Source organism: Enhydra lutris, unplaced genomic scaffold (assembly GCF_002288905.1).
Source record: "Enhydra lutris kenyoni isolate GAN:26980312 unplaced genomic scaffold, ASM228890v2 scaffoldscaffold85, whole genome shotgun sequence".
In the NCBI taxonomy this organism is placed as follows: Eukaryota; Metazoa; Chordata; class Mammalia; order Carnivora; family Mustelidae; genus Enhydra; species Enhydra lutris.
In genome coordinates, this window is record NW_019154169.1 from 8,892,271 (window position 1) to 8,905,806 (window position 13,536).

The 13,536-nt window shown below is 46.4% G+C and overlaps 1 protein-coding gene across 1 annotated transcript; it reads right to left on the reverse strand.

The window, feature by feature from the left end:
* Positions 1 to 4,237: 4,237 nt before the first annotated feature.
* On the reverse strand, positions 4,238 to 13,469 carry LOC111161535 (cytochrome P450 2B11-like). Its single transcript, XM_022525264.1, is given in 10 exon segments — positions 4,238 to 4,440; positions 7,230 to 7,259; positions 7,262 to 7,370; positions 8,720 to 8,907; positions 9,882 to 10,023; positions 10,867 to 11,043; positions 11,434 to 11,594; positions 12,200 to 12,349; positions 12,430 to 12,592; positions 13,305 to 13,469. Coding segments are annotated over 10 exon segments (1,488 nt in total).
* Positions 13,470 to 13,536: the final 67 nt, after the last annotated feature.

Genomic DNA, 13,536 nt, shown 5'->3' on the forward strand with positions numbered 1-13,536 from the left:
ATTTTTTGGTGGGCAGCAACAAAACAAGGTTTTTTGAGTGACAACAAAGTGATCATACAAAGATCCCAAGGAGGGAGGGGACCCAAGGAGGGTCCTAAAGAAATAAAATCTTGCCCTAAATAAATAAAATCTTAAAAAGAAAAGAAATGCAACTTATGGGACACCTGGGTGGCTCAGTTGGTTAAGCGTCCAACTCTTGATTTTGGCTCAGGTTATGATCTCAGGGTCGTGGGATTGAGCCCCATGCCCAGCATGGAGCCCGTTTAAGATTCTCTCTCTCCTTCTCTCTCTGCCCCTCCCCTCACCCTCTCTAAAAAAAATAATAAGTAAAAAAATAGTTTATGATATTTACTCATAATATTTACTCATCTCCCAAAGCTATCTGAAGAATCAAGTGTGATGGTGACTTCAAAAGTGCTTTGTAAGCAGGAAAGCACCTTATAAATAGCTGGTTGGTGGGGGAGGTCTTTTGCAGTGTTCTGTGACTGAACACCGTTGCTCTAAATTAGCTCTCCAGGGACACCTGGGTGGCTCAGTTGGTTAAGCGGCTGCCTTCGGCTCGGGTCATGATCCCGGCGTCCTGGGATCGAGTCCCACATCGGGCTCCTTGCTCGGCGGGGAGCCTGCTTCTCCCTCTGCCTCTGCCTGCCACTCTGTCTGCCTGTGCTCATGCTCTCTCTCTCTCTCTCTGACAAATAAATAAATAAAATCTTTAAAAAAAATAAAAAATAAATTAAAAAAAAATAAATTAGCTCTCCACCTCTTCCTATTCGTTTCCTATCTTCACCAGTTCTGAGCTCTCTTCATAGCGCTCGTCACTGTCTGCTATGATTTTGTTTTTTTTATTTTCTCCCCGACTTGATGTCAGTTCCCATTGGGCAGAGCCACCTCCCTGATTTGCTGTCTAATCACCGTCTTAGCACCCTAACATCAGATGAAACCTGGAGGATTTGTAAACTGCCCAAGGGCTTTATTTTTTTTTTTTAAGATTTATTTATTTATTTGACAGATAGAAATCACAAGGAGGCAGAGAGGCAGGCAGAGAGAGAGGAGGAAGCAGACTCCCCGCTGAGCAGAGAGCCCAATGCGGGGCTCGATCCCAGGACCCTGGGATCATGACCTGAGCTGAAGGCAGAAGCTTTAACCCACTGAGCCACCCAGGCGCCCCAAGATTTTATTTATTTATTTGACAGACAGAGATCACAGTAGGCAGAGAGAGAGGAGGAAGTAGGCTTCCCGCTGAGCAGAGAGCCCGATGTGGGGCTCGATCCCAGAACCCCGGGATCATGACCTGAGCTGAAGGCAGAGGCTTTAACCCACTGAGCCACCCAGGTGTCCCTTTAAAACCTTGATCAAATGCTGTTCTATTTTGACTTGTACTATAGGTAGAAATAAAGCCCTTTGTGAATGACAACTTCTCTGTGAATGCTACAAAGGAATCAATAAATATGCACTTTGTCAAATGGAAAAAATCACTTTATTACAATGCACCCTGCCACTCTGCTAAGATCTTTTGTAAACAGAAAATTTTTTATATTACAAAATGCTGTACAGACCACGTGCAGTGTTTACAAATACTCTATCCCATGTGCCATTTGGAATCTTTGTAAGTGGTAAAGTGCTTTGTAAATGTCAAACTACTTAAAAACTACAGAATGGGGCGCCTGGGTGGCTCAGTGGGTTAAGCCACTGCCTTCGGCTCGGGTCATGATCTCAGGGTCCTGGGATCGAGTTCCGCATCGGGCTCTCTGCTCAGCAGGGAGCCTGCTTCCCTCTCTCTCTCTGCCTGCCTCTCTGTCTACTTGTGATCTCTCTCTGTCAAATAAATAAATTAAAAAAAAAAAAAAACTACAGAATGTTCTGTAAACAACAAGGAGTTCTGTATACTACAGAACACTCTGCCTCAAAGAGTTTTGCTAAAGGCAAACAATATTTTTAAATGCAAAATGATCTGTCTACATCAAATACCTCTGTAATTATAAAGTGCTCTTCAACTGCAAAACACTTTACATTTTGGAAAGATAAATAGACTGATACATAATTTAAAATAAAAAACTGACAAGAGGCAAAGTCTCTGACACAGTGTAAGGTCCTGGGCACCCTAAGTAGTAATTTGTAAATAGGTGCATGTTTGTTGATGGTTTCCTGCTTTGTTAAGTATGTGAATTGTTGGTTATCCAATGTCATCTCTTTCTCCTCCTCTGGAATCTGGGTGGAATTTGTAGCTGCCCTGGCCCGTGGAATGCATACCAGACTTCCAAGGCAAGGTCCTAAAAGGCAGTAGTTTCTACCTGGCTCTCTCTGTTCCATCTTTCACTCCCACTGATTCCCCATGAGACTAGTGCCAGCAACCCAATCTCACCCCTACTGGAGGATGCCTGGGCTGGTCCATCAATGGCTCTTGAACAACCTCCATCCCACACAAATCAGCCACTGGCCAGAGCCCTTGGAAGAAAAGACCAGTGCCCTGTTTCCCTCCTAAAGTTAGAGGACAGCTTCCACAGCTTTCCATCTGGCCACCTGTCCTGGCTGAGCCTGAGTCTTACCGTTCATGGCCCCAATAGGGAAGGGAAGAAACACTGGTTAGCTCCACACGTGACTTCAACCATGACCCATCCCTCAGCGGTGAAGGTATAGCCCAGACTGTCCAAAGACCATAATCAGAGATGCAGTAAGCCCCCACACATCCCAGAACCCTGCCTCCCTTCTCCTGAGAACTGGGACCAAGCACGTGTCTGGGGTTGAGGCAGAGAGGATGGGACAGGGAAGGGGCGTTACTCTGGCTGACTGGGACCCCCTGTCCCCACATCCATCCTCTTGGGTATAGGAACTGGCTACCCCTCCCATGCTTCTCCATGCAACAGCCTTACTCCAGAATGCCTTGAATGGCCCCTCAGCATGGGACAGGAGGGAAACCGAAGCACAGGGCTGAATGGTAGGGACACCCTCTCCACAGCACCCCAGTGTCAAGAGCTCAGCCCGGAGAGTCACTGGACTCTGGTATGTCAGGCTCTGCCTTCAGGCCAATGACGTCACCTCCTGGAGGATTTATTTACTTGTCAGACACTTCAGGGCTATTTGCTTGGTGCCAAGCCCTGTTCTAGCCACTCTGGCCATACTGTCTCATGGAATCTTCAATACCACTTTGGAGGAGCATCTGGGAAGGGAGTTATGGCCCCCTCCTTCCAGAGCCTCAAGTCCGAAGGCGGAAACAGAAGAACACCTGCCTTCCATTCCCAATGGAGAGTAAAACAAACGCAAGGCTACCCTGCACACAGATGTCCACAGCAACACTGTTCACAAGAGCCAAAAGGTGTCAACAAGCCACATGCCAATTACCTGATGGGGGGGATAAACCGAACGTGGTATTTCCATCCAGCAGAATATTATTCGGCCCTCAAAAGTACAGTGTTTCCTTTTGGGGCAATGAACATGATTGGATGCTGGACAGAGACAATGATTGCATGATACTGTGATTGTACGAAATGCCGTTGAATTGTATACTTTAAGATGGTGAGTGTTTAATTTTGTTATGTGAATTTTAGCTCAAAAAAAAAAAGGGGGGGGGCACCTGGGTGGCTCAGTGGGTTGAGCCGCTGCCTTCGGCTCGGGTCGTGATCTCAGAGTCCTGGGATCGAGCCCCGCATCGGGCTCTCTGCTCAGCGGGGAGCCTGCTTCCTCCTCTCTCTCTGCCTGCCTCTCTGCCCGCTTGTGATCTCTCTGTCAAATAAATAAATAAAATCTTTAAAAAAAAAAAAAAAAAAAGGAAGAAAAGAAAAAAAAAAAAAAGCATGGTAACAAGATAGCCATTGGGTCCAGAAAGAGCAGAACTTTATTTTGATCTCGTTGGTTTTGGTGGATAAGAGCAGAGAAATAGGGGAGGTCTTTTAAAGTACACAGCCCAGAGGCTGAGGGCCATAGTGGCTTTTTCAACTCAGGGAAAGAACAGGAGAGCTGCGGGTGGTTGGGTATAGGTGTGGGCCTCAGTTTCCCCAACTGCACAATGGATGGTGATGACACCAAGTTACTGAAGGTATTTCCTGGCCCTGAAGGCCAAGGTTTTGCCCTCCATCAGCAGGGCAGGCCATCTAGGGATGAAGGGTGAAGACAGCAGGCTGACAGAGGAGACTACAGAAGGGATTTTCCCCAGGGGAGAGTGAGCAGGGAGGAGTCAGGACGCCTCCATAGACTGCCTGTGGGCAGAGGTGGGGGCTAGATGGAAGAGCTCCAAGGGGATCTACAGCCTTGGTGCCACTCCCTGGCGGGGCAGGAAGCAGAGCTGGAACTCAGGGGGCATTTTTCCCAGCCCATTCCTCCGGGGAGTGATATCAATATCTTCCAGGGCCTTGGGAGATCTCAAGGTGAAGTTTTGTAGCACAGAGGTCAAGAACAGGAAGAGCTCTGAGCGGGCCAGGCTCTCACCCAGGCAAAGGCATCTTCCTGAGGGTGTGAGGGGGACATGTGTCATTGGGGGAGCCCTCAGGAGCACTCGGCTGCCCCACACCCCCTCTCCTGGGACATTTGCATGCTCATTTATAGATTTACATATGAGGTACTTCTGTTCTTGTCCTCAACACAGGCAACACCAGCGTATGCATGCATGCCTGTTTCTATCTGGTCCCACCTCGTCTCAGCCTGTCCTCTACGGTGTCCTCCTCTGTCTCTCTTGGTCCCCAGTCTTTGCCTGTTAAGAGTTCTTTCTCTGTGTTATCTCTGGTTAAGTATATTCTCAGCTCAGCTGATGTTTTGAAAAAATGTGCAAATAGTGGAAAAAATCTTGCAAGCATGTCCTGGGTATGAGGAATCATGAGAGAGAAGTAGAGGGGAACTGAAACTTCTGAGGTCCTGGCTCTGGACCATACCTAGGAGGCGGGCCCTACTACTTAACAGGCTATTAAAATGTAGAACTACTCTGGGGGACGCCTGGGTGGCTCAGTGGGTTAAGCCTCTGCCTTCCGCTAGGGTTGTGATCTCAGGGTCCTAAGATAGAGCCCTGAATAGGGCTCTCGGCTCAGCAGGGAGCCTGCTTCCCCCCCCCCTCTCTGCCTGTCTCTCTGCCTACTTGTGATCTCTCTGTCAAATAAATAAATAAAATCTTAAAAATATATATATAGCCCTCAATGTGCAGCCACTGCTCTAACCTTCTAAGTGTCCCACTCTTCTGGTCACCTTGGTCTCCTCCAAGCCCCCAGACCTACTCGCAATCAGCACTAACGATGTGAGCCTCCCAGACCTAATCCCCATACCCCAACCAGTGACAGTCTCATTTGGTTGGTGGGCCCCGTCATGCTTGATAAACATTCAGAAAATCACCCCTGCCTCTCCTTTCTTCCTGCAAGCTGGGGTCAACCACCACAGAAGTGTCCCATCCAGTTGGAGCCTGGGTGGGATCCCATCTGCAGCAAATTTTCTAGAATACAGCTAGTCTATGTCGTTTTGTTATGGAAGACTGAGCTGAAGGAGACAAAGAGGCTCTGTGAACAAGAGCCACTATCTCCTCCCGAGTGTCTTAGAAATAAATTTAGCAAGAAATATGCAAGACTTGATTAAGAAAACAAAAGCCCGAGATGCCACCAAATCATACAAGAGTTGCTTCAGTGGACACACACTCTAGTTTTGTCTGGGATATCTCAAATTTCTCAAGTTGTCAAAGCTGTCCAGATGAATCTGCAAATTTAAGTTAAGCCCAATAAAATGCCAGGGGGATTTTTTGAGAATTTGAAAAAAAGTTCTAAAGAGTACTTGGAAGAAAATAAAATGTGTTACAAGGACCATGTAACTATGTGGGAAAGAAGGGCAACAGAGGGAGTTAGACCCTGTAAAATAATGGAACTTATTACACAGGTATAATAATCCAAATAGTATGGTATAGCTAGAAAAGACACATCCGTGAACCAGTGTGGATATGGGTCAGTAAAAGTAAGCCAGGAATAGACCTAAGGAGATTTAAAATGTTAGCCTATGATAAATTTCAAGTCAGTGGCTAAAAATTGAATTAATCGATAGGTGAATGAAGGCACTTGTACAACTATCACAGTGAGTGAATATTCCTTATATTTTTTGCCCTAGGTCTCCCCAGGGCCTCATTCTAGTCTGGGGCTTGGATTTCAACAACTGGCAAATAAGAAATAAATCAATTCCTTTTTCTCTTCTCCCTTCCCTACTGTTTTTTTCTTTTCTTTTCTTTTCTTTTCTTTTCTTTATAAAGATTTAATTTATTTATCAGAGAGAGAGCACATAAGCAGACAGAGGCAGAGAGAGAAGCAGGCTCCCTGTTGAGAGGAATCATGGAATCATGACCTGAGCCAAAGGCAGCGGCTTAACTGACTGAGCCACCCAGGCATCCCTGTGCTCTCTTTTTCATCTTACCTTCCTTTTATCTACCTACCTATTATCTATCTGTCTACCCATCACCTACCTTTGTGTGTGTGCAGATGTTTAACAGAAAATATAGAAGGATATCCTCTGTGATATTAACAAGTCTGGGTTTTGGAGCTCCTCTCTACTTGCTAGATGGGATGCTTCCCAATTCATGAATCTGTTAATAAAGCCTATTCAATTTTTTGTTAAAGTCTGATTTTGACAGTGAATTACAGGTGATTTTTACTTTAATTTTATTGCCTCCTTGTTTGTATAAAAATTAGAAATAAACAATAAAGTTCTTGGGGCGCCTGGGTGGCTCAGTGGTTTAAGCCTCTGCCTTTGGCTCAGGTCATGATTCCAGGGTCCTGGGATCGAGCTCCGCATCAGGCTCTCTGCTCAGCAGGGAGCCTGCTTCGGGGAGCCTGCTTCCCTTCCTCTCTCTCTGCCTACTTGTGATCTCTGTCTGTCAAATACATAAATAAAATCTTAAAAAGAACAATAAGGTTCTTTTTATTTTGAAAGAAAAGCTCAAATGCCTTTCTCAATTCTTGGCACATGGCAGACGCTCAATAATGGATCCCTCATTTGTCTGTTCTTTGTGTGAGAATGTGCGAGCATGTGTGTGTCTTTGTCTTTTACTTCATCTCCGTCATTGACTTAGTCTCTGTCTTCCCTATTATACCCCCTCTTTTCCTTCTCCCACACCTTCTATGTCTCTGTAGATTTCCTGCTTTTTCTTTTCTTCTGAATCCTCATCTTTTTCAAAAATCTTCATTGTGTGTTTGGGGTTGGACAAAGGGAGAAAGTCACACAAAGGGGAAGTGGTGAGCAGGAGTTCTCAAAATGTGGGGAAGGTCTCAGCTTACCTAGGGAGAATGGGATAAAGGTCTCCTGCATCTGAAGTTGCCCTCCGCATCCAGGAAGTGGCCAGGGTGGAACGTTTCTGGCTTCTCAAAGTGGCATGGCTCATGGAGGACGGAGCTCAAGATGGGATACACAGTGGTGCCCTAAGAGGGTGTCAAAGCCAAGAGGACCCAAAGGGGCATGAACAAGGAGTGGCTGAATCAATGATGGTACATCCACAATGGATTAACAATAGCTTCATCCTTTGTATGGTTCTATACTTGGTGGCTGATATTTTGAGTAACTTTGCCCTATTTGGTTAATAGTTTTGTCCGAAGCCTTCTAGGTATCCCTAACAACTACCTCATCCCCTCTTCCCCCAAGACCCTTCGGACTTCTCCATAATCCATCGACTGAAAGTTTCACATTTGGCTCAGCAGAAGCCTCCAAGGAACCAACTCAACAAGAACCAGGATCTACAGGCACATCTCAGAGATATTGCAGGTGTGGTTCCAGACCACAGCATTAATGTGGGTAATGCAAAAAGTGGATCAAATGAATTTTTTGATTAACCAGTGCATATAGCATACTATTGTGATATTATAAAAAGAAAGACACACACACAAAAACAATAAAAGATAAGTTGCACATTGCAATGATTTGCACATGAAGACATGAGGAGAAGGAGACACACACACACTGGACACACAAGTTTCAAAGTGATAGATAAAATATGAACTGAATCGGGGCACCTGGGTGGCACAGTTAATCATCTGACTCTTGGTTTCACCTCAGATTGTGATCTCAGGGTAGTGAGATCGAGCCCCGTGTCAGGTTCTGTGTTCAGCCTAGAGTCTGCTTAAGACTCTCTCTCTTGGGGCGCCTGGGTGGCTCAGTGGGTTAAGCCTCTGCCTTCGGCTCAGGTCATGATCTCAGGGTCCTGGGATCAAGCCCAACATTGGGTTCTCTTCTCAGCGGGGAGCCTGCTTCCCCCTCTCTCTCTGCCTGCCTCTCTGCCTACTTGTGATCTCTCTCTCTCTCTTTCTCAAATAAATAAAATCTTTAAAAAAGAAAAGACTCTCTCTCTCTCTCTGGCCCTCCCCCCATGTGCTTTTTCTCTCTCAAATAAATAAATAAACCCTTAAAAAAATAAGCTCATCTATTATGTGTATATATGGAGTGCATGTTCATATAAACTTAAAGAAATTATAGAAAGAGAAACAAAGCTTTGAATGTCTTCTCATGAAAGAGGAAGGTAGGGGAGATGACAAAATGTTTTTAAAAAAAAACAGCTCTATTGTAATACATAATTCAGTAAGTATATGCTTTCCCCCCAGTGTATCCAACATCTAATAAAGGTTAAAAAAAAAAAAAAAGGACAGAAGGGAGAAGATTTTTCTACATTTCAAAAATCTGTCTCCTTCCCATAGAAATCTGGAAATAATAATTCTCATTGTGATCCACTGACCAGAGACTTGAACCATAAGGCTACACCAAGATTCTGTGGTCTCACCTTAGGGAGATGATATCCCCGGAAGTGAGTGTCCTTGATGACACAACGCGGAACACCAAGGGGGAGGACGTCACTGAATCTCTGAATTTCATGGATGACGGCATCTGTGTAAGGCATTTTTGCCCGATCTTCAAGGGCTGGGAGATGATGTGAGCCAATCACTCTGTCAATCTCCTCCTGGACTTTCTCTAAAAATGGTAAGCATGGAAGGAGGGGGTAACATCAATGAATGTCAGTAATAGTGGGCTCAACAAAGTCACACAGAAGATGATCTGCAGACTGGGGAGAAGGGGTGTCTTATGAACTATTTGCTAAGATGTTGGGTTATTGTTCCTTCTCAATGAAAGGAACATTCATTGACTTTTCAATGAATGAAAGTCAGTGGCTTCATTGTGGGGAAGTCTTGTCTGATGTTTCCATGCTAGTTATGAATGGAGATCAGTTGAGTAATGATGGGAGGGTGGAAACTCACTCAACACTTAAGGCTATCTTTTTCTTTTCTTTTCTTTGTTTCTTTTCTTTTCTTTTCTTTCCTTTTCTTTTTTTAAACTAATAATGGGTATGACTGGGACTGGTGTCATATCATTTTGTCCCAGTGACTTGCTATGTGATCTTGAATAAACCATTTCCCCAATCTGGCTCTCAAATTGATTACCTGTAAAATAAGGGAATTTGATTAGATAAGAGTTTCTCCAAGTCTGATCTGCAGACTGTCAGCATGAGAACTGAATGAGGGCCTTTCTAATTAGCTATAAATCAGCAATATACTTCAAATAGTCAAGTTCTTTGTTAACCTCAAAGCTTTCTGTCAAGAGCCATGTGGTTTTGTAGACTGCAAAATGCTTTGTGAATGATACTCCGTGGTTGGAGCACCCCTTCTAAACCATGAAGCATTTTACAATTCACCTTATGTACTTTATAAAAGTACCTTTCAAGCCACAGGGGCTTCATTGAATGGAAAACATTTTGTAAACTGTAAATTACCCTGTCAACTCCAAAGTGCTTTGTTCTCAGCAAAACTTTATAATAAGCTACAAGTCCCTCCAGGGGTGGATCTTTGCTGACCGAAGTGGTCTGTCTTCACCCATCACAAGACCACCTTCCAGTATGGCTGCAAGACCCTCAGCTCTTTCTGGCCCTCGACTACCAATGCCCAGCTCACCTACAACATCAGGGTTCTTAAGAAGGAGTACAAATCCATGCAAGAGAGTGTTGCTGGAGCTCTCTGTGCCAGCGAGAAACAGCAAGACGACCGTGTAGACAAGGTTCTTGAAGTGAAACTTGCTCTCAGGATCAGAGCTCTCCTGGGGATAGCGACAGACAATCCTTAACATCTCCCCTTGCAAAGATTCTCAGCTTCTAGATCTTTTCTTCCAACCCACCTCCATGTTATTCTGTGCCAGTTTCTTTCTTTCTTTCTTTTTTCTTTTTGGTATTTCCTTTTTTCTCTATTCGAGGCCAACAGTGGAGCAAAAGTGTGGGCTCTGGACCCAAACTGCCTACATTCAAACTAAAGTCCTACCATTCACTAGTTAGGAGTCTTTGGGTAAGGAGCTTAACCTCTCTGTGCCTTAGTTCGTTGTCTGGGGTTGTTTTGATATTATGTTTGTAAGTACTCCATACATGTTAGGGATTAATATTTTTTGTTTTCTTGCTATCCTTTCTTTGGGTGTCTCTCTTTCCTTGCAGTTGTCTATCCAGGGGTGATACTGAAATACTTAATAACCAGCTACGCACTTGCCAGGCCAATCAGAACAGACACGGGCCTCTGACCAATCAGAACAGAAACTGGCCTCCGACCAATCAGAACAGACACAGGCCTCCAACCAATCAGAACAGACATAGGCCTCTGCCTATTTAGAACGCGAGGAGATGGAGAAGGGTCTTGAAGACCCCCTGTGTGGGGCCGGTGCTCGCTAGCTCTTTTAGTTGCTACCTCAGACCACCGTTCCAGGAGAGTCTGGGAAAGCTGAGGAAGGACTGGGAGATGGGAAGGGAGGGTGGACTAGTGGCTTTCTTACCAATTCACAGGGAAGTATTTCAACATTTAAACATCACATACATCGTACCCAAACATATTAGCTCGAAATCAGTAGTGTGCCCATCGCTCTCTTTCCCACCCACCCCTCATCCAGCTTGGCCCTTGCCTTGTCCATGCGGACCAGGAAGGAATCGATGAAGTCCTTTGGGGCGCTGGGGTCCAGCATTTCCCGGTGCCTCTGGATGTTCTTAATGACAAAATCTTCAATTTCTTGGACTTTGCTGTACACGTCCCTGTGGATGCCCGGAAAGTATTTCAGGATGCCGGAGAAGACTTCAAACATCTGCAGGGAAGCAAGGAGGTCCCAGAGTCTGTTGCCTCTGGGCTGGTACTGCAGGGTTGAGGCTGTGCCCTGCATGGCACAGCAATAAATAAAGGGCTTAATTCACCCCCTGGCCTTGGGGAATGGCGCGCCTCCCAGTTGAGCAAACAAGCACACATGTACACACTCAGTGGTGTGTGAACGAGTGCACCCTGGCCCAATCATGCTTACCTCTACTGGGATTTCCTCTCTCATAGGCCTCCCTTTCCTAAGGTCTATTTCCTACCTCCAGCCTGACTCATCACCTTTGGTGCCTTCTTGCATCAGTGTTAAGACAAAAAGCATCTGATTTTTGCCCAGGGTCCACCCACCCCAATTCCTACCCCCCCCCCACGGAACCTTTGGCTTCACCTGGCCGTAGAAAGAGCTGGAAAGATCAGAGACATCATTCATTAAATGTAGCAACGGTAGGAATCTGGGGTCCTGGTTATTGAAGCGCTGGCCAAAGATGATAGTACAAATGATGTTAGCCATGGCGGAGTGAAAGAAGAAGGTGGGATCCAGATAGGCCCCTGTGAACAGGAGTTCTGTCATGGTAGGGCCCTACATGGTGCTTCTGGGAGGCTCTGACCTGGCCGGTGCCATCTCAGCTTGGTTGGTTGGTCTCTTTCTCTTTCCCTTGGCCAGCCTGCCTTTGCTGGTCTCTGATGGTTTTTTCCTGGACATCTCAGGCTTTTGTCTCATGGTTTTCTTGGACTCTGTCTGGATCTGACTCTCTTGGTGCACCTTTGTCTTTCTCTGGTCTTGTCTCTGACTCTTTGTTTGAGACTCAGCCCCTTCTTCTCTGTCCTCTCTCTTCCCATGCCCATCTTCTTGGCCCTCTCCCCTGACTCTATTCTCTTTACCCTTTTCTTTCTACGTCCTTTCCTTACAGTTTCTGCTTCTGGATCAATCTTTGTCAGGGTCCTGGGTTTTCCCTCTGACTTGCTTCTCTGTCTGCTTTCTCTGCCTTTTCCTCTCTCTGTCCCTGTTTTCTTCATTCTCTTTCTCTTTCTGTCTGTCTCCTTCTCTCTTTCCTTAAACTTGTCTCTGCATCTCTTTGTCTCTGTCTCTGGGTCGTTCTGTCCCCATCTACCCACCCCCTGCCTGCCCATCCACCCCCTGCCCCTGGGCTCACCCCGGGATTTCTGGAGCTCCTCTACCAGATGCTGAGCCTCCTCCTGGATTTGCTTCTCAATGCTCTGCTTCCCCATCCCAAACTCTCTCATGGTGAGCTGAGAGAACTGCCGAAGGACCTTCCAAGACTTTCCATTGACAAAGACCAAACCTGATTGGGGGGGCATGGTGGGAAGTTTGGGAGGCATCTCCTAGTCTTTTCCCCAACCTCCACCCCCGTGCCCCACTCACCTCTCCCCTTGAAGAAGGGATCGATGATGGCGATGGGTCCTCGGCCAGAGAAAGCTTCAGCTTGATTCACCAGAGCCTCCTTCACTGCCTTGTACCCATACAGGATGACAACAGGCCGGGGTCCCAGGTAGACTGTGAAGACGTCCCCATATTTCTTCTGCAGCTGTGGAGGTGGGGTCTAGCTCTCACTCTCTCACTCAAGAGAGGAGTCTCCATCCTTACACCTGGGTCACACCCTCCAGTCTAGCCTAACCACCACCACTGGTCCCCATTGAATCCCTATCAAGGAAGAAGGGAAACCCGAACTCTGTGGCCTCTTCCAAGCCTCCCTCATACACCCTTGCCCCAAATGTTCTCATCTCTTAGCTTTTCCAAGAACTCTCCCAGCTTCAAATTTTAAAAATGACAGAGACTCAGGGCACCTTGGTGGCTCATTTGGGATAGAGCCCTGCATCGGGCTCCCTGCTCAGCAGGGAGTCTGCTTCCCCCTCTCCCTCTGCCTCTCCCCTGGCCCCTGCTCTCTTTCTCAAATAAATAAATAAAATCTTTTTTAAAAAATGACAGTGACTCCTCATATGTAAGCTCTAGTACCTCTCCCTCCCAAACCCTGCAGGACACAGCTCAAAGCTTCATGTCTACCATCATAATTTCTCCCTCCAGTCTACCTTCCCTGCATTCCTTCTTATAGGAATTCCAGAAGCTTCTCTCGTGGACATATTGGGCCAGATGACAGATCGAGGCTGGAAGAAGATAATCCCCAAGCTGGCCTGAGAAGTCTCAACCACAGTTTGAACCCCAACTGCCTTGCTGCTTGTGATCTCTTACCTGTCCACCCATCTCCTGCTTATCCTCCTCCTTCCCTCTCCCCAACTCACCGACTGGAAGGTCTTGAGAAAGCCCTGGTGGTCTATTTGCAAAATGTTCCCCAGGAAGGACAGAGGCCAAGGTCCTGGAGGGACGCATCCCCGGGAGGTTGGGTGACCCCAGAGTAGCAAGAGGCCAATGAGGACACTGAGAAGCAGGAGGGTTGACAGCACCATGTTCCTGGCTGTGTCTACCTTCCATCCTGCTGCCCCTCTTTAAAGGGAGGCTGCTCTGTTGTCATTT